Source organism: Pollachius pollachius (genome assembly GCF_949987615.1).
Source record: "Pollachius pollachius genome assembly, chromosome: 9".
Lineage (NCBI taxonomy): Eukaryota > Metazoa > Chordata > Actinopteri > Gadiformes > Gadidae > Pollachius > Pollachius pollachius.
In genome coordinates, this window is record NC_136942.1 from 10,677,596 (window position 1) to 10,697,492 (window position 19,897).

Below are 19,897 nucleotides of genomic sequence, written 5' to 3' on the forward strand. Positions count from 1 at the left end.
TCACTCACCCACTCACTCACTCACTCACTCACTCACTCACTACCTCAGTCACTCACACCCTCTCTCACTGTCTCAATCACTCACTCATTCACTCACTCACTAACTCACCCAGTCACTCACTCACTCACTCACTCACTACCTCAGTCACTCACTCACTCTCTACAATACTCACTGTCTCACTCACTCACACACTCGCTCACTCACAGAAAATGTATGTACAGTTGTTATAAGAAAACAGTTGGTATAATATACAATTTATGGAATATACAGTTGTTATAGTATGCAGTGAATCACCAGTGCCAGTACTGAGGGGGAGGGGGGGGTCGTGCAGGTCTGACAGGATATCCTGTCGGGGGAACTCATGACGTGATGTGAAGCCCAGATCAAAATAAACCACAAATCCGGACATTATGTCCTCGGTGATGAAAGCGGTGTGTACAACTCAGCGACAAACAAGGGGCGGTTGACATGTCTCAGTGTAATGGACGGTTAGAAAATAAACTAACGTAATAAAACCATTTATTACGTTAGTGAAATCAGATATGGTGCTTTCCAGCAAAGTGATCTGCAGCATGGGAAAGGAAGAAATCCAGCAATGGAACAACTTCACTGTGACCACTGACTTGTTTATGTCTTGAAGTGTTCACCTCCTCCTCCTCCTCTACCCTCCTCCTCCTCCTCCTCCCCTCAGCCAGCACCATCGTACAGAGCCAGGAGGTGGCTGCTCAGGGCCTGGAGGAGGGCGAGGAGGAGGAGAACCGGGGGAGGGAGGAGGTTGGGGATCTGGGTCTGGGCTGGATGGAGGTGTGCTGCTCCGCCCTGGATCTCCACCCTGCAGACCCCAACGTTCAGGTAAACGGACTGCATTTATACAGCACTATTCTAACCCGTGGCCACTCAAAGCACTATACAATATATGGCTTAACATTCTACTCATACCTGGGAAGGGAGGGAGGCAAACGCACACAAACACTCACTAAGGCGTCCATTCCTCTGGAGGTAGAGGGGGAATGGTAAAAGGACTGCATTTATGGAGCGCTTTCTAACCACCGGCCACTTTTGGTGGGTGATCTCTGGGCTCTGTGTACTCCATGTCTCGTCTGGTGATGATCGCTGGGTCTGTATATGTTCTCCATGCCTCGTGTGGGTGATCTCTGCGTCCGTATGTGTTCTCCTGCCTCGTCTGGTGGCTGATCTCTGGGTCCCAACAGGAGGCCGCCTGCAGGGCCGTCCACCGTCTACTGGTCCACGGCGCCGGTCTGGACTACTCCCTGGAGGAGAGAGAGGAGAGGTACCCCCAAACACCGCCTCTTCCCCGGGGCCCCGCCTCCCTATACACCCCCAACACCGCCTCTTCCCCGGGGCCCCGCCTCTCTGTACACCCTGTATGTAGTGGAACCTGAGAATAAACTCTCATGTGAGGGTGTTTGAGTGACTTTGTGTTAGAGTTACGTTTAGGCTTTAAACGGATGGCTTTTCAGATGACTGTCAAACAATCAAAGTATTCAATCAATAATTTTGTTGCGACAAAAATGGCAAACTCTCTCAAGTGCTGCCTGAGAAAAGAAAAGCGAACTAACCCACTTACTGCACTATACCTGGTCATGTGTCTCCAGGCCTGCGGTCCACAGACAGCTGATGGCGGCCATGTTGCTGCACTCATCCGCCCCGGGCGTGTTCGCCGCCGCCAGCGGAGCGCTGGCCTCGCTGCTCACCCATGACGGTGAGCCGCATTTTTCAAAACTTCTACCACCATCCCGTCCTTCTGCTCTGACCCCCGGACCTTCCCCTCTGGGTTTACTGAAGCATCCTCTTACCTCCTGTGAACTCCTCTTGGCTGTACTAACCATGTGCTCCCGGGCCGTGACCCCAGGTAAGATGCGCTCGGTGCTGCTGTCCAACGGCCTCCACGTGAACCTGGTGGACATGATGAAGAGGCACGCGGCGTCGGAGGAGATCTGCCTCAGCGCCTGCCGACTGCTGACCCTGCTCTTCCAGGGGAGGTGAACCACCCAGTCCTTCTTCTGAGACATTTACATTCAGGGCGTTTAGATATTTTGACTTACAATAAGTACATTTGTCTGACGAAGGAGAAACAACAATATACAATATACAGTAAGGATGTTCATAGAAACAAGTGCCAAGCACTGACTATTGCTAGGTTAACCCATTCCCCGAATAGAACAAAGACAGCTGGGATAAGAAGCTACACAATGCTAAGTACTGTTTTTAAGTGCCAGAACATACAACATACAATACGTGTGTAAGAGGGTTGTGGGGGTGTCCAGGTGAATTCTGACCGGTCCCAGAGGCCCGAGTGTCTTGATTGGCCCAAACCAGAACCTCTGGTCCTCCTCCCGGTGCAGGACGGCAAGCCTGGACGAGCTGAACATGGCCATGACCCAGATCCTGAAGACCATGAAGCTCCACAACTTCCAGCCCGAGGTCCAGCTGGAGGCCCTGCAGGCCAGCCTGGTGTTCCTCTGCCCAGGTACCCTGAGTCTGATCCCCAGGTACCCTGAGTCTGATCCCCAGGTACCCTGAGTCTGATCCCCAGGTACCCTGAGTCTGATCCCCAGGTACCCTGAGTCTGAGTCTGATCCCCAGGTACCCTGAGTCTGATCCCCAGGTACCCTGAGTCTGATCCCCAGGTACCCTGAGTCTGATCCCCAGGTACCCTGAGTCTGATCCCCAGGTACCCTGAGTCTGAGTCTGATCCCCAGGTACCCTGAGTCTGATCCCCAGGTACCCTGAGTCTGATCCCCTGGTACCCTGAGTCTGATCCCCAGGTACCCTGAGTCTGGGTCTGATCCCCTGGTACCCTGAGCCCAGGAGAGACCCTAGGGCATGGACAGGCTAGTGTTCGAGGTGATGAGGTTACTGGGTTTAGTCGCCTGGTAACTAAGCTGTCAACATTACACACAAAATATAATAATGTTTTAACAAAAGTATTTTTTCCAGCTGAAGTCCCTCTGTATGCATTTAATGATAGATTTGAGTTTGTGTGTGGTCTATCGCTTGCGTTTTGTTTGTGCTAGTCATTTTTCTATGAATTTTGCTTGTCCAGAAATGCATTTAAATGAGCTCCATCAAGAGAAAGAATTCTGGGCCTCTCTCATTTCTAAACCCTGCCTCTGGCCCTGGTCCCGACTGTGTGGTCTCATCCCACAGACTGCAGCCTGCGAGAGGACGGGGTCTCGGTGGGGGACCCCGACACCGTGGACCTGTCCCTGAGGGTCCTGAAGAACCAGTGCGTGCTGGAGGGCGCCCACGCCGTGTTCCTGGAGGCCCTGAACCGGGTAGGCCCCCTTCAGGTCCTCGGGCCTCGCCGCTCCTCGACCCCACCGCTGTGTTTGTGTTGAAGGACCCTGATTGGGTAGGAGGGGTCACGCCGCCATCGCTCAGAGAAAGCGATAGTCGATCATCAAACTCCATTACATTTACATTTAGGGCGTTTTTATCAGAAGCGACATGCAATATGTAAGTAATAAGTTTGTCAGCAGAAAGAGAAACAACAGCATATAAGGATGTTGTAGCATCCAATAATGTAACAACGGCCAATAACGTAATAACTGCCAATAACGTAATAATTTAAATGTAATAAAGCCAATAAAGTAATAAATTGCCAATAATGTAATAAAGTTGTTGAGGCAATAACATAGTAACTTTTTGCCAATAATGTAATAAATGAGGTATCACTTTTATTTTCAATTTTTGTCGAGAAACTGTCATAAATAGCCTTAATATTGCATCTTGCAACACATGCTTAAATATCTGGTCAATTTGGATTTATATGTAACTCTTAGGATTCTGTTATAGTACTCTGTTTATCCAACTCCGTGACCATGCAGACACTTCGACGGAGTCGTGAGCCTTTCGAAGTTCTGCGTTGCAATTTTCAGTATGGTATTGCAATTCACCGCTGTCAGCTATGGTCTCATTCCCACAGCCCCTAGCGTTCCAGCGGTGAATTGCAATACCATACTGAAAACTGCAACGCAGAACTTCGAAAGGCTCATAACTCCATTGAAGCGTCTGCGTAGTCACGGAGTTGGATAAACAGAGTACTATAACGGAACCCTAAGAGTTACATATAAATCCAAATTGACCAGATATTTAAGCATGTGTTGCAAGATGCAATATTAAGGCTAATTGTGACAGTTTCTCTACAGAAATTGAAAATAAAATAAAGTGATACCTCAGTTATTACATTATTGGCTCAGTTATTAAATTTTCAAAGGATCTTTTTAATACAAGGCCAATAACGTAATAACCAGCCAAATACGTTATTACATTATTGGCAAAAAGTTATTACGTTATCGGCTCAACAACTTTATTATATTATTGGCAATTTATTACGTTATTGGCTTTATTACATTTAAATAATTACGTTATTGGCAGTTATTACGTTATTGGCCATTATTACATTATTGGTTGCTACAGATGTTCATAGAACCAAGGGCCAAGCACTAACAATCACTAGGTTAACCCATTCCCCGTGTAGAACAAAGATAGCTAGAATAAGACGCTACACAATGCTAGGTACTATTTTTTTTTAAGTGCAAGGATGTACAACAAACAATAAGTGCGTTAGAGAATCACAACACTTCTCTGTCTTGGTGGCGGAACGAGCTCCCTGCCAACGTCAGGACTGCAGAGTCGCTCACCAGCTTCCGCAAAAGACTGAAGACTCACTTATTCATAGTTCACTTTGACTCTGCAATGCCTCCCCCCTTCACACACAGAGAAATACACTGAGGAAAACACACAGAAGAACACACACAGGGGGAGACACACACAGAGGAACACACACAGAGGAACGCACACAGAGTAACACTATCAGGTCATCAGAGTAAATTCAGATTGTCATCCAACTTAATAATGAAGATAACTTAACAACATTCCGAAGGGAAAGGCATCCCCGCACTGCAGCACCGGGCTCTGAAAAGCACCATTTGACTCGGATTAAAGCGATACGCTGAGATATCTGTCAATTATCGTTTCAATTTCTTACTCAGAATTAGACAAGATGTTAAAGTCTAACTTCATCAGTAGGGGAGTTCTCTGGGTTAGCATCGCTTACCATTAGTGCTTCTATTGATGTGTGTGTGTGTTTGTGTGTGCACACGTGCGTGTGTGTGTGTGTGTGCGTGCACTTTTGTGTGGGTGCACTTGTGTTTGTGTATGTGTGCGTGTCTCTATATATGTGTGTGTGTGCACTTGTATGCGCTTGTGCGTGGTTCTGTGTGTGTGTACGCATGTGCGTGCACTTGTGGTCGTGTGTAGTTCATCAGCAGTCCAGCCATCCAGACATGCGGTCTGAGGGTGTTGTCCGCACTAGCCGACTGCTCTGGTGCAGTGGACCTCCTCTGCCAGCAGGGGGCGATAGACACCGTGCTGCACACGCTCCAGATGTTCCCCAGGGATCGAGGTACAACAACTGTGGTTCAAACCTCCAGCGTCACATTCACATGAGGCTAAGACACCAAAGTCCGAGGGGATGCATGTTGAGTCCGGGTCGTAGACCTGGTCCTCAGAGGTCCAGCTGGGGGGTCTCACCCTGTGTTGTGGTCCTCAGAGGTCCAGCTGGGGGGTCTCAGCCTGTGTTGTGGTCCTCAGAGGTCCAGCTGGGGGGTCTCACCCTGTGTTGTGGTCCTCAGAGGTCCAGCTGGGGGGTATCACCCTGTGTTGTGGTCCTCAGGGGTCCAGCTGGGGGGTCTCACCCTGTGTTGTGGTCCTCAGAGGTCCAGCTGGGGGGTCTCACCCTGTGTTGTGGTCCTCAGAGGTCCAGCTGTGGGGTCTCACCCTGCTCCAGCACCTGGTCTCCAGGAAGAAGCTGTCCAGGGTGATGGTCCCGGTCCTGGCCTCCGTGGTGGTCTCGTCCCTGGGCCAGTACGTTGACGACCCCCCCCTGCTGCTCAAGGTCAGCTGGGGCTCCTCCCCCTCCCTCTCAGACACGCCCCATCAGGCCGGCTGAACACGCCCCTCTCAGCACTCTGTAGACCACAGCGCTGTTGAATACTGGATCCTGATTGGTCCGTGACACCACAGCCTTTAAGGGTTCTGAATCAGTGCTACAAACAAACAACACAACAGGTCACAACAAAGCAACACAATACAACTTTTACCCAGACGCAAAAACAATATGTTCAATTTACCACAGAGAAATATTAACATTCTAATTTGATAAAAAAAACACAAATATTATCAATAAAACTAAAGAAATAAATTAATTTAAGACTGACCTCGTCTCGCTGACCGCGATGAGGCAGCAGTGGCGGCCATGTTGGAGGCGGGTTTCCGTTTCCGCAGCATTCTATTGGCTCAGTGGTCCTGAACGCCCTCCTCCCTGCCCCCCCCACCCCCAGGGCTTCCTGGTGGCGTTGAGGATGATGGACGCCTGCTCCAACGCCGCCGCCGACCTGCAGCGGGAAGACTTCGACCGCCACGTCTTCAGACGAGTCCAGGAGGACACGCCCCCCCACCCCCCCTCCTTGGTGAGACCTTACTCCCCCCCCCCTCCCCCCGGGTGAGACTGGGCCCTAGGAACAGAGGAACTTTAATCACCCCAGGAGGGAGCTTGAGGGGAGACTCAGCGGCCATTACAGGAGCCGGAATCACCAATAATAATAAGGAAAGTATAAATAAGAATACGCGAATAATGACCACGAATACGCTCTTTCTCTGTCTCTCCCCATGTCTTGCTCTCTCCCTCCCCCCCCCCCCCCCCCGTAGCTGCGGCGATCTGCCTGTCTGTCCCTCCTCCGGCTGTGCTCTGACCCCGCCCTCCGCTCCGTCATGCTGGAGAAGGCGTGCGACGACGACAACGTGGCGATGGCCGAGTGCCTCGTCGTCATGGGCGCTGACGTCAACAGGAAGTCCGGAGCGGAGTCCCTCATCTACCAGGTCAGAGGTCATCGGGCGTCCGTCACCGGGCAGCGCTGAGCACCCTAGCAACCGCAACAGGGTTACCGTGGAAACCAACACAGGGATATCATGGGAATGGGATTATAAAAATACAATCTGTATAATATATGATATATTATCTATCTCCTGTCTGTCTGTCCATCTGTTATATATATTTAAATGTATAATATATATGATAAATTTATCCATCTATCAATCTGTCTGTCTGTCTTTCTATCTCCTATTTCTCTGTCTTACACTTTAAACTGTCTGTCTCCCATCTATCTCTTCCTATCTATCCTCCCTCCCTCCCCCCTTCCTCCCTCCCTCACCCCTCTCTCCCCCTCCCTCTCCTCCTTCCCTCCCCCCTTCCTCCCTCTCCTCCCTCCCTCTCCCCCCTCCCCCAAAATCTCCCTCTCCCCTTCCCCCCTCTCTCCCTCACTCCCTCACCCCTCCTCCCCCTCATCCTCTCGCCCTCTCTCCCCCTCTCCCCCTCTCTCCCTCCCTCCCTTCCCCCCTCCCAGGTGTGTGAGCGGGGCGGGCCCCTGGAGCTGGTGGAGCTCCTGCTTGGGGGGGGCGGGGCCCCGGAGCAGCAGCTCCGCAGGGCGCTGGGGGCCAGCGTGCGGCGGGGGGACGGCCCCGCCGTGGTCCTGCTGCTGGCCCGCCTCGGCCTGGACCCCCACACGGGCTGCCTCACCCTGGGGGGCCTCCGCCTGGGCCGTCTGGACCCCGCCTGGCTGGGGCCCCTGCTGGCGGAGCGCGGCAGGGGCCCCAGGGAGGGGGAGGGCCACGGTAAGGGAGCGGGTGTTTGTAGAGGAGTGAGGGAGGGAGGGAGGGGGGGAAAGAGGGAGGGGGGGGGGGGGGGGGTTAGGGTTAGGGTTAGGGTTAGGGGGGGGGGAGGATGATAGGGGGTGAGGGAGGGGGGCTGGGAGAGGGGAAGGGGAGTAAGGGAAGACATGGGAGAGGGAGAGAGGGTCGGGAGATAGGGAGGGAGGGGGGGGGATTGAGAGGGAGAGAGGGTCGGGAGATAGGGAGGGAGGGGGGGGGATTGAGAGGGAGAGGAGGAGAGGGGGAGAGAGGGGGGGAGGAAGGGGGAGAGGGGAGGGAGGGGAGAGGGGAGGGAGGCTCTGTGTAAAAGTGTCTGCTAAATGCCCTGATTGTGAATGTAAAGACTATCTCTGTAAATAACACGCTAAACAAGAGGAGGAGGAGCAGGAGAAGGAGAAGGATGATGATGGTGAGAGTGATGAAGTATCCCTCTGCGGTCCAGGTCCAGGGGACCGTCTGGCCCAGTACGTCCGGTCCCACCAGAGGCCAAGGAGCAGCGCCGGGTCCGGGGGCGTGGCCATCCCTGGGGGCGTGGCCGACCACTGTCTGACCCCGGGCGACATATCGGACGAGAGCGACGACTCCAACCTCAGCTTCCTATCGGCGGAGGACGGCCCCTTCCTGCCCGAGGGGCTGGAGAGCGACGGTGAGAGGGGGCGTGGCCACGACGAGATAGGGCGTGGTCACAGATTGAGAGGGCGTGGTCACGGTGAGAGAGGGTTTGGCCAAGTTACACTAGACAAAAAAAAAAACGATGTCTTCCGTAGACGGCTCGCCCCGCTGGATTGCTACGTCAGTGCTATGTCAGTGCTACGTCAGCACTACGTCAGCGCTACGTCAGCGCTACGTCAGCGCTACCTACTACAAGGTAGTTTACTACTACCTTGGTCTCGTCTAACTGATGTCTTTCCTCTCGCAGGCAGTGATTCGCTTCCGGGAGCTCCCTCCCCAAAGGCCCTCCACCAATCGGCTGAGGAGCTGAACGGGGGGGTCCTGAGGATGGGCCTGGCGCGTCCCCGGTGTGCCAGCGAGGAGGTGAGGCCGAGCTTCACCTCGTCTCACCTCCAGTCAATAAGTTCTGCCACATTTTGGTCAAACTTCATTGGCTTCTTCTCAAGCATGTGTTACTTATCGGCCAATCAAATTGGTTGACTAATTTGAGTTAATTGGTAGGCCAATTGGAGTTAATTGGTCGTCCAATTGGATTCAATTAGTCAAGTGGATTCTTATTTACCTATTTCGTAAGAAGGACATTGAAACACAAACTTGAAGAGACAGTGTCCTGTGATTGTATTGACTTTCAGTGTTATAATGAAACAAACTAAATATCCAACAGGCTCATTCCAGCTCTGTCTTTATCCCTATTGGCTCAATGTTCTAGTCAGGTGACTCATAATAATAACTTGTAGTCCATAACTCAAATGCTGTGGTTGGCGGCCCTGCCTGTCCTGGGGCGTCTCTAACACACGGTGGCGCTGTGCTCCCCAGACTGCAGGACGCCAGGACCCACGACACAAACACCGGAGCGGGAGCTTCCCCAGAGGTACGACAACTCCTCAGTCTGATCCCAGGGCTGCGACTGGCTGATCCTGGGTCGGTGGGGTCAGATAACATACAGATGTGTGCCTCGTGTGGTTAGACAGGTCCTGTACAGATGTGTACCTGTATGGTGAGACCGGTCCCAGATGTGGAGTCCTCTGTGATCTTCTCCCAGTGACTCAAAGTTGTGTCCTCCCCCCCCCCCCAGGGATCCACTGCCCAGGGATCCACTCTCCAGGGATCCACTCCCCCCTGCTGGGCTCCGGGGGAGAGCGGTCTCCCCCCCTGACAGTGGACCGGGTCCGGGACCTGGACCTGTCGGGGAACGAGCTGGACTCCGTGAGCTGTCTGGCGGACCCGGGCACGGTCCTGCCTCACCTGGAGCACCTGATCCGTCTAGACCTCAGCCACAACTGCCTGCTGGACTTCCCCACGGAGCTGTGTCCGGTACGGAGCAGACCTCAGGCAGAAACTATTATTTAATATAATATTGATTTGTTTTAATTCTTGTACTTTTGTAGATTTTGTACATTGTTTTCAAGTTTTTATGGCGTGTGTCCGTGTGTGTGTGCCCCTGTGTGTCTATGTGCCCGTGGTGTGTGTGTGTGTGTGTGCGATCATGTGTGTGTATGTGTGTGTGCCCGTGTGTGTGTGTGCCCGTTTGTGTGTGTGTGTGTGTATGTGTGTGTGTGTGTGTGTGTGCGATCATGTGTGTGTTTGTGTGTGCCCGTGTGTGTGTGTGTGTGTGCGATCGTGTGTGCGTGTGTGTGTGTGCGATCGTGTGTGTGTGTGTGTGCCCGTGTGTGTGTGTGTGTGTGTGTCCCAGAGCCTGAGCAGCCTGACCCGTCTGGACCTCCAGGGGAACCGGCTGAGCTGGCTGCCCCCGGCCCTGCTGGCCCTGCCCTCCCTGGGCACGCTCAACCTCTCCCGCAACGCCCTGCTCGGCCCTCTGCTGCCCCCTGACCCCGACAGCGTCTGCTGCCCGTCGCTACGGCAACTGAACCTGTCCTTCAACCGGCTCGGCGCCGTGCCCCCCGCCCTGGGCCGGGTCGCCCCCCTGCTGACAGAGCTGCTGCTGGAGGGGTGGGTGGAGCCGTCAATCAAACTCTTCACGTAGCGCAGCTCTTTATGTGCTTTATTAATATAGAGACGATACATTTCCAATTACATTTAGAGGCATAGAATACATTTACATTCAGGGCGTTTAGCCCTGAATGTAATGGGTTAACCCATTGCCCGTACACAACAGAGATAGCTAGGATAAGACACGCTACACAAGGCTTAGTTCTGTTTTTAAGTACCAGGACGTGACACATACAATGCATACAATACAATACAGAGGCCCTTAATAATTCATGATGATGATGATGATGATGATGACAAATCACGTTGTTTTTTTGTATTTTACCTATGAAAGGTTTTGTTCATTGTGGCGTAAAGAGGGGAACCATTCTTTACATCTGCTCATGTCATCTAGTGCAGTGATTCTCAACTGGTTGGTCGCATTTGAGAAGGTCACAAACTGCTGGTGTGTTCTTGTCTCACTGTGACCTGATCTCCTCGGTAACCCGGGGATGTGTTCCTCCTCAGTAATGAGATCCGTGTTCTGGGAGCTCCGCTGGGTCTTCAGGAGCTCAGGCTGCTGGACCTGGGTAGGAACATCATAGAAGACATCTCCTCAGACTTCCTGATCGGCTGTCCCAAGCTGGAGACCTTCAACGCCTCCATGAACAGGCTGGGTGAGTAAATCCAGTCGGGGTCATATGGTTAGAAAGGACCTTTAAATACCTCCTCTGTCTTGTACAGTTTAAGTACCTACCTTGTGTACTGTACCTTTAAATACCACCCCTCTGTACTGTACCTTTAAATACCTCCCATGTTTACTGTACCTTTACTGCACTGTACTCGTCTGTACTGTGATGGGATTTTTCGACTCTGATTTTAAGGTTCAATCTGCCAGCTGCCTGCCAGACTTACGACTTTGAAACTGTCTGACAACCGCTTCAGAGACGTCCCTGAGGTGGTGCTCCGACTCCCCAAGTGAGCTAACAACATATTTTCTTCTGTATTAAAATTATAATTAATATATATATATATTTTTTTTTTTTCTATTTTTAACTCAAACTGAATCCTGATTGGCATACGCTGGAGGAGAACGTTCTCACTGGCCTATATTGGTGGAGAACGTTCAGCCGTCTTTATGTCTCGATGTCCTCGTCTCTGTAGCCTGCGGTCGCTGGACCTCAGGAGCAACGACATCGCGGTCCTGCCGGGCCCGCGGGACTGGGCCTCGGTCAACCTCCGAGAGCTGATCCTGGGTCAGAACCGTATCGCCGCTCTGGACCTGAGCGGACCGGTCTACAAGTGGTCCCGCCTGGAGAAGCTGCACCTGGGGAACAACAAGCTGACGGAGGTAAACGCTCCCTGACGAACACTAATCTAACCCTAACTACCGCCAGCAGGAACCTCGTCACGTGTTGTGGATCTCGTGTGTTGAGGTCGTGGTTCTCTTGCTCTAACCCGCTCTACCTCCCCCTGAGCCACAGGCCCCACCCGGCCGTCTGATCTTCAAACTGTAAATGTGGCCGACATTCCCCTGAAAGACACAAAGGCCCTGAATTAAGCCAGAAGCCTTCTCCTGTTCCCCTGTTCCTCCTCCAGGTTCCCCCTCAGATCGGAGTCCTGGAGGAGCTCACCTCCCTGGACCTGAGCCACAACGCCTCCCTGCGCTCCTTCCCCGATGAGATGGGCCGCCTGGGCCGGCTCTGGGACCTGCCCCTGGAGGGGCTGCGGCTGCAGCTGGACCTCAAGCTCATCGGCAGCAAGACCAAGGACATCGTCAGGTCTGTCAGCGGGGGGGGTGTGACTCCTGTTGTTTTCGTTTGTACAAAGGACATCATGGTTCAACGTTTAAAGGAAATGTTTGTGGTTCTCGATGTCTGTAGGAGTCCGCCCTATTTCTTTGTGTTTCTTTCACCCCTCTGGTGACGTTCAGATCGGGTTCCCTACCTCAGGGAGGTTGGAGGTAGGTGGTAGGAGGTACCTCAGTGGGGTGTAGGGATGGTCCTGGACTAGGGCTCTCCGCTTTAAGGCTCCTGTTTCCCAGCAGGTCCCTTCAGCCTAACTGAGGTGCCTCCTGCCTCCCTAATACCTTAGTAAAGTTGCAGGCTACTACCCCCCTGAGGTACCCCCCACCTCACTGAGGGTGTAGGGATGGTCCTGGTCCTCTCTGAGGTACCCCCTACCTCACTGAGGGTGTAGGGACGGTCCTGGTCCTCTCTGAGGTACCCCTACCTCACTGAGGGTGTAGGGACGGTCCTGGTCCTCTCTGAGGTACCCCCTACCTCACTGAGGTGTAGGGACGGTCCTGGTCCTCTCTGAGGTACCCCCTACTTCACTGAGGGTATACGGACGGTCCTGGTCCTCTCTGAGGTACCCCCTACCTCACTGAGGGTGTAGGGACGGTCCTGGTCCTCTCTGAGGTACCCCCTACCTCACTGAGGTGTAGGGACGGTCCTGGTCCTCTCTGAGGTAACCCCTACCTCACTGAGGTGTAGAGACGGTCCTGGTCCTCTCTGAGGTACCCCCTACCTCACTTAGGGTGTAGGGACGGTCCTGGTCCTCTCTGAGGTACCCCCTACCTCACTGAGGGTGTAGGGACGGTCCTGGTCCTCTCTGAGGTACCCCCTACCTCACTGAGGTGTAGGGACGGTCCTGGTCCTCTCTGAGGTACCCCCTACCTCACTGAGGTGTAGGGACGGTCCTGGTCCTGGGCTCTCCGCCTCAACATTCCCGTTCTCCCCACAGATTCCTGCAGCAGCGGCTGAAGAAGGCGGTGCCGTACTACCGCATGAAGCTCATCGTGGTGGGAAACCCCGGGAGTGGGAAGACCACCCTGATCCAGCAGCTGATGAAGGCCAAGCGACCGCAGAAGACCCCCCGCTCCTGGTCCAGCACCGCCGGCCTCCAGGTCCTGGACTGGACTCTACGGGAGCGGGACCAGAAGAGCATGGTGCTCAACGTGTGGGACTTCTCAGGTATGGGGGGGAGGCGTGGAGAACCCCTACAGTACTCGTTCATTACGGGATGCTGTCCCGTAGTCCCGAGTCTTTACGTTGACCTTGTTAATATTGAGGGAACAGGTACGCTGTACATAAGGTCACCTCCTTAAAAGTCATTAAAAAAAAGAGATACATAGATAATACTCCATTGAGATATTTTTCAATGTTTTTTTACAAACAGTGGTGTATTCACGTGTACTCCTGGCATCCTCATGCATCAGCTGCAGAAACCTTCAACAAATCTTCGATTGGCACAATAAAGATAGCGGTTAAATACCTATCATGTGTACTGTATCTTTAAATACCTCCTATCTGTCCTGTACCTTTAAATGCCTTCCGTCTGTCCTGTACCTTTAAAGGCCTCCTCTCTCTTTATTGGTCGCTATGTGGCTGCAGGTGGAGAGGAGTTCAGCGGCTCCCATCCCCACTTCCTGACCCCCAGGGCCGTATACCTGGTGGTGTACGACCTCAGCAAGGGACCCAGCCAGGTGGTGGCCCTAAAACCCTGGCTCTTCACCATCAAGGTGACACTCACTCACTCACACACTACCTCACTCACTCACTCATTCACTCACTCACTCACTCACTGACTACCTCAGTCCCTACCTCACTCACTCATTCAGTCACGTGCACACACTAACCATCACTCACTCACCATCATCACTCACTCACTCACTCAACATTACTTACTCACTTTCTCACTCACTTACTCGCTCTCTCCACACTCACCCACAATCATTGTTACTAATTACTCACCATCACCCAGTCAGTGCCAGCGTCCAGTCCTGACGTTGTCTCTGCCCCCGGTCTCCAGGAGGTGGCACCACTGTCCCCGGTGCTGCTGGTGGGGACGCACGCCGACACCAGCGAGGACAGCGCCGTGCAGGCCTGCCTGGCCGCCGTCCGCCAGGAGCTGCTGAGCCACCAGGGCTTCCCCGTCATCAGAGACTACCACGCCGTGGGGGCCGGCGAGGACCCCGACGCCCTGGCCCGGCTCCGCAAGTCCATCGCCCGAGAGGCCGCCGGGTTCAAGGTGGGCAGCGCCGCTAAAGAGCGAACGGGGAGATGAGGCTACAGAGCGAACAGGGGAGCTGAGCCTTAAGAACCGAAAGAACCTAAAGCTAAACGCTAAGGAGTGAACCGCAAACCGCTAAAGCGATAAAAACAGAAAACAATAAAACGACAAACAACAAAACCAAAACCATATTTTTATTGTGTTTCCAAAAAAAACAAAATGTCGCCCTAATCTCCCCTCTGGGCATGGGAGAAGTGTACGGTGCTAGATGCTAAAGCACTAAATACTAAATGGCTAACCTCTGCCCACCCTGCTGCCAGGTGCTGGGCCAGCCGGTGATGGGCCAGCTGGTACCTGAGAGCTACGTGGAGCTGCAGCGTCTGGTGCTGCAGGAGAGGGCCCGGGCCACGCCCGACTTCCCCGTGCTGCGTCACGCCGACCTCCTGCTGCTCCTGCAGGAGAGCCAGCTGCAGCTGGAGGAGGCGGAGCTTCCCCACGCCGTCCACTTCCTCGGCGAGGCCGGTGAGCCCGGGCAAACTTTATCGATTCTCGGCGATTTACACACACGACACGACACAGCGAGCGGAACCAATGAAGTCACCATGGCGATGATGACACCATGGCCATGATGAAGTCATTGATAAAATGGTATGGTATGTTTTAATGGCTAAACGTACCACAATAACCAATGCATTTCTTTGTGTCTCTGTCTGTTAGGGGTGCTGCTGCACTTCGAGGATCCAGTGCTGCAGCTCCGGGGGCTGTACTTCATCGACCCCCAGTGGCTCTGCAACATCATCTCCCAGGTGAGGCTCACCCTCTACGGAACAGCAGATACATACTCACTCACTCACTCTCACGCTCACTTACTCACTCTCTAACTCACTCACTCACTCACTCACTTACTCTCACACTCACTCACTCTCTCACACTCACTCACTCACTCACTCCCACACTCACTCACTCACTCACTCACTCACTTACTCTCACTCACTCACTCACTCACTCACTCTCTCACACTCACTCACTCACTCACTTACTCTCACACTCACTCACTCTCTCACACATACTCTTACACTCACTTACTCTTACACTCACTCACTCACTCTCACACTCACTCACTCACTCAGACCCTCAGTCACTCTTACACTCACTCACTCTATCACTCACTCACTCACTCACTCAGACCCTCAGTCACTCTTACACTCACTCACTCTCACACTCACTCACTCACTCAGACCCTCAGTCAATCTTACATTCACTCACTCTTACACTCACACACTCCCACTCCCCTCCCACCCTGATGACTCCCCCTTGCCGTCCCCAGAAGCTGCCCCTGCGCAGCGTGGGCGTGTGGGAGCACCCTAAGGGCGTCCTGCAGCGCCCCCTGGTGGAGAGGCTGCTGCTGCAGGGCAGCTGCTTCCCCCGCACCCACCTGGCCCCGCTCTTCAGACTGCTGGTCCGCTTCCAGATCGCCCTGCCCTGCGGAGACGACCAGCTCCTGGTGCCCTGCAGGTGGGGCCCCTGTCCTCCTCTCATGTCCTAGGACTCTCACAAGCACACTTTAAAGAACGCCACTTAGCTTTGAGTTCTGCCCCCCCCCCCCCCCCCCCAGCCTGTCGGAGGACCGGCCCGCCATCGAGCTGCCCCACTGCGAGCACTCGGAGGTGATTGTTCGGCTCTACGAGATGCCCTACTTCCCCCTGGGCTTCTGGCCGCGGCAGATCAACCGTCTGCTGGAGGTCTCGTCCCAGCTGCTCGGTGGCACAGGTACGAACCCACCGTAACCCCACACTGCCTGTCCGTCTGTCTGTCTGTCTGTGTGCTCTTTCGTGTATGTGTCTATGTGTGTGTGTGCGCGGTCATGCATGTGTGTGTGGGTGTGTGTGTGTGTGTGTGCGCTCATGTATGTATTTGTGTGCGTGCTCGTGTGTGTGTGCGCGCTCATATATGCGTTCCGTGTGTGTCTGTGTGAATTCATGTTTGTATGTGTGTGTGTGTGTGTGTACGTGTGTGTGTGTTCCAGATAAAGCTATGCGTGCTAACAGGATCTACTGGCGTCGCGGCGTGTACCTGAGCTGGTCTCCAGACGCCTACTGCCTGGTGGAGGCCGCCTCCCTGGACGACAGCCCCTCCAGCTTCATGAAGATCACCGTGCCCTGCTCACAGAGAGGTGCACGCACTCACACACACTCTCAGCGCTCTGCACAGCCATGACACCTCCGTACCCCCAAGGTCTGGGTTCAGCAGACTGAAGGGTCAAAGAATATGATCAGGATTACAGTAGGACTACAAGCTAATGTAGGGAACTGAGACATGAGGTCACAAAGTATTTAAAATGGGGTCACGTTCCGAACATAACAATCATCCTCCTGCCTCTTCCTCACTCTCTTCCTCCTCCCTCTCCCCCTCCATCTCCACCTCCCTCTACCTCCCCCTCCCTCTCCTCCACCTCCCTCTCCTCCTCTCCTCCTCCTCCTCCTCCTCCCCCAGGTCGGGTGCTCCTGGGCCAGGTGGTGGACCACGTGGACTCCCTGCTCGAGGAGTGGTTCCCGGGTCTCATGAACATGGACATCCACGGCAGCGGGGAGGCTCTGCTGAAGAAGTGGGCTTTCTACAGCTTCAGGGACGGGGAGGAGAGGGTGAAGGTCCTGCTGGAGGACCTGCTCACACTCTACAACAACGGTCAGCCCCCCCCCTCTATCTCTCTCTGTGTCTCTGGTGGAACCCGTCTGTGTGGGGGCGGCATGTGGCTCAGGAGGTAGAGGGGGTCGGCTGGTAACCAGAAGGTTGCTAATTCGATCCCCGTCTCCTCCTAGCCGAGTGTCGAGGTGTCCCTGAGCAAGGCACCTCACCCTAACTGCTCCCGACGAGCTGGCTGTCGCCCTGCGTGGCTGACATCGCCGTTGGTGTGTGAATGTTTGGATGATTGGGTGAATGTTGGGAAATATTGTAAAGCGCTTTGAGTGGCCACTGGTTAGAAAAGGGCTTCCCATGTGTGTGGCTGTGGCTCAGCAGCCCAACACAAATAATCCAGTTAAGGGACCAGTTAAGGGCCAGGGGGCAGTTGGTCCCTTAACTGGATTTTTCCTCCTCTCTGAAGGCACATAATGTAACTGCTCCAGCCGCCGTTCCATCCGTCTCCTCTGCCCCGAACTGATTCAGTTAAGCCTCGTTGGCCCCGGGCGGTTCCTGACAGCGTCGACTTAATACTGTTATAGGAATGGACGGTTGAAATGAATGTGTTAATATCGGACCGTTGTAATATTAGAATGTAATCCTGTCCTTAATGTATTGTAAGGTCTAGGGTCTGGCGTGTGTTGCCATGTGTAAAGGCTCATATCGAATGACATCGAGATGTGGTGCAGGGAAAGCTGCCCAGTGGCCCCTCTAACCCCCGTCTGAATACACTGTGGGGGTTTCACAATGCTCACTGCTTAGCCCTAGGCTAGCGTTAGCACCAGGCTAGCGTTAGCACCAGGCTAGCGTAAGCCCCAGGCTAGTGTTAGACCCAGGCTAGCGTTAGCCCCAGGTTAGCGTTTGTCCCAGGCTAGCGTTAGCCCCAGGTTGGCGTTAGAACCAGGCTAGCGTTAGCGCCAGGCTAGAGTTAGCCCCAGGCTACGATAGTCCACAGCTTACTTGCTCATGTTCACATACAGGCTCCATGTTTAATAAACATCCTCCTAAGTATCCATCCTTTCCGTTGCCTTGATGATGCCGTCTCTCCCCCGCTGAGGCAGACTTCCTGCTGGTGGACCCCGAGGACCCCCGCTGCACCCTGCCCGTCTCCCAGGTGGCCCCGGACCTGGTCCTGAGCGACCAGCCCGCTTGGACCCTGCTGGACCACGAGGCTCTGGAGGTGGACCTCTCCAAGGACAACCTGCTAGGTGGGGGCAGTCCCACGATTGCTTGAGCATGTCTGGGTGGACGATGCGGTTAGCGCCGGGCTCTAACACAGGAAGAGCTTCCACAAACGTCCAGAGAAAGAGAAACACAGATGACAAACAGTCATTCTTATGTTTGTTTTTATGTTATCAATCAAACGATTGCCTATTGGGGTGGGCTTAGCTCAGGAGGTGGAGCAGGGTGACTTGTGACCGGAGGGTTGACAGTTCGATCCCTGTCTCGAGGTGTCCTTGGCTGTTCCTGGCTGTTGCCTTGCATGATCTGTGAATGTGTGCATGTGTGTCTAAACTCTTGTAAGTCGCTTTTGGGTGAAAGCGTCTGCCAAGTGCCCTAAGAGTAATTGACTAGTGTGTTGCCATAGCGGTAGACCCTAGGTGTTCTGTCGTAGGGCCTCGTCCCCTGGTTCAATGTACCGTTGTGTCTCCCACCTGCTGCTGGTGGTTGGGTTCGTGCCCTTTACCTTTACATTCAGGACATTTAGCAGACACTTTGATCCAAAGCGACTTACACTAGTCTGAAGAAATAGAAACAACAATATATCGCTATCGGTACAATAAGGATGTTCATAGAACAAAGTGCCAAGCACTAACAATCAGTAGGTTAACCCATTCCCCGTATATACAAAGATAGCTAGGATAGGAAGCTACACAAGTACTATTTTTAAGTGCCAGGACAAACAAAATACAATAAGTGCGTAAGTGAGGGGTTGTGGGACCATGTCTCTAGTCCCCCTCAATCTTTTCACCCCGGGGGGTCTCGTGTGTGTGCAGGCAACGGGGGCTTCGGGACGGTGTACCGCGGGGTCTACAAGAACGAGGAGGTGGCCGTGAAGATGTTCAACAAGCACGCCTCTGAGCTGTACATCCACCGGCTGCTCAGACAGGTAGGACCGGCTCAGGTCAAAGGTTGGGCGGTCTCTGAGCGCAACGAGGGTAAGCCCTGGTCCGTCTGCCCCTCCTGCCATAACCCTGGTCCATCCCTCTGCCCCCCCTCTAGGAGCTGGTGGTGCTGGGGCGCCTCCAACACCCAAGCCTGGTGGGGCTGCTGGCGGCTGGGGTGTCCCCCAGGGTCCTGGTCATGGAGCTGGCTCCGCGGGGGTCCCTCGACTCCCTGTTTGAGCACCTGAACCAGAAGCTGCAGCACCGGATCGCCCTGCAGGTGGCTGACGGACTGAGGTACGCCTGGCTCTCCTGGCTCTCCTGGCTCTCCTGGGTCTCCTGGCTCTCCTGGGTCTCCTGGCTCTCCTGGCTCTCCCCACGTCTGGAACCCAGCAGTCCTACTGTGTTACAGCAGAACCTCTGGCCCAGCAGTCCTACTGTTACAGCAGAACCTCTGGCCCTGCAGTCCTGTGTTACAGCAGAACCTCTGGCCCAGCAGTCCTACTGTGTTACAGCAGTACTCTAAAACATTTATCATTATGACGCCATTACACAACGACGGTACTAGATAAAAGAAAATTAGAAACATTTCGCTGCTAGCCGTTACCATGCCATGGGGATATCACATCCCTTTACATGCCTTCCTACAACTCTCTCGCCCAAGACATTTATATAGATTTTTATTCTCATAGTATTTGTTTTCTAGCTGAAACAGGTGGCTGACTGATCAGTTCAACAATGATAAGCGATGGATATTTGCAATG

General features: G+C 53.6%; 1 protein-coding gene across 1 annotated transcript in view; it reads left to right on the forward strand.

The window, feature by feature from the left end:
- Positions 1-19,897, forward strand: part of lrrk2 (leucine-rich repeat kinase 2) — a 37,245-nt gene that overhangs the window by 9,914 nt on the left and 7,434 nt on the right. The window contains exons 9-40 of the mRNA XM_079742636.1: positions 692-852; positions 1,212-1,291; positions 1,617-1,723; positions 1,874-2,003; positions 2,367-2,491; positions 3,172-3,299; positions 5,287-5,431; positions 5,784-5,923; positions 6,369-6,497; positions 6,736-6,906; positions 7,431-7,698; positions 8,177-8,380; positions 8,654-8,769; positions 9,223-9,277; positions 9,482-9,720; positions 10,100-10,356; positions 10,864-11,012; positions 11,220-11,313; positions 11,500-11,686; positions 11,935-12,116; positions 13,081-13,310; positions 13,731-13,858; positions 14,149-14,367; positions 14,670-14,871; positions 15,067-15,155; positions 15,677-15,864; positions 15,965-16,119; positions 16,376-16,522; positions 16,843-17,034; positions 18,090-18,236; positions 19,026-19,138; positions 19,252-19,430. Of these exons, the coding sequence (XP_079598762.1) occupies positions 692-852; positions 1,212-1,291; positions 1,617-1,723; positions 1,874-2,003; positions 2,367-2,491; positions 3,172-3,299; positions 5,287-5,431; positions 5,784-5,923; positions 6,369-6,497; positions 6,736-6,906; positions 7,431-7,698; positions 8,177-8,380; positions 8,654-8,769; positions 9,223-9,277; positions 9,482-9,720; positions 10,100-10,356; positions 10,864-11,012; positions 11,220-11,313; positions 11,500-11,686; positions 11,935-12,116; positions 13,081-13,310; positions 13,731-13,858; positions 14,149-14,367; positions 14,670-14,871; positions 15,067-15,155; positions 15,677-15,864; positions 15,965-16,119; positions 16,376-16,522; positions 16,843-17,034; positions 18,090-18,236; positions 19,026-19,138; positions 19,252-19,430 (5,056 nt within the window). The remainder of the gene's footprint in view (positions 1-691; positions 853-1,211; positions 1,292-1,616; positions 1,724-1,873; positions 2,004-2,366; positions 2,492-3,171; positions 3,300-5,286; positions 5,432-5,783; positions 5,924-6,368; positions 6,498-6,735; positions 6,907-7,430; positions 7,699-8,176; positions 8,381-8,653; positions 8,770-9,222; positions 9,278-9,481; positions 9,721-10,099; positions 10,357-10,863; positions 11,013-11,219; positions 11,314-11,499; positions 11,687-11,934; positions 12,117-13,080; positions 13,311-13,730; positions 13,859-14,148; positions 14,368-14,669; positions 14,872-15,066; positions 15,156-15,676; positions 15,865-15,964; positions 16,120-16,375; positions 16,523-16,842; positions 17,035-18,089; positions 18,237-19,025; positions 19,139-19,251; positions 19,431-19,897) is intronic.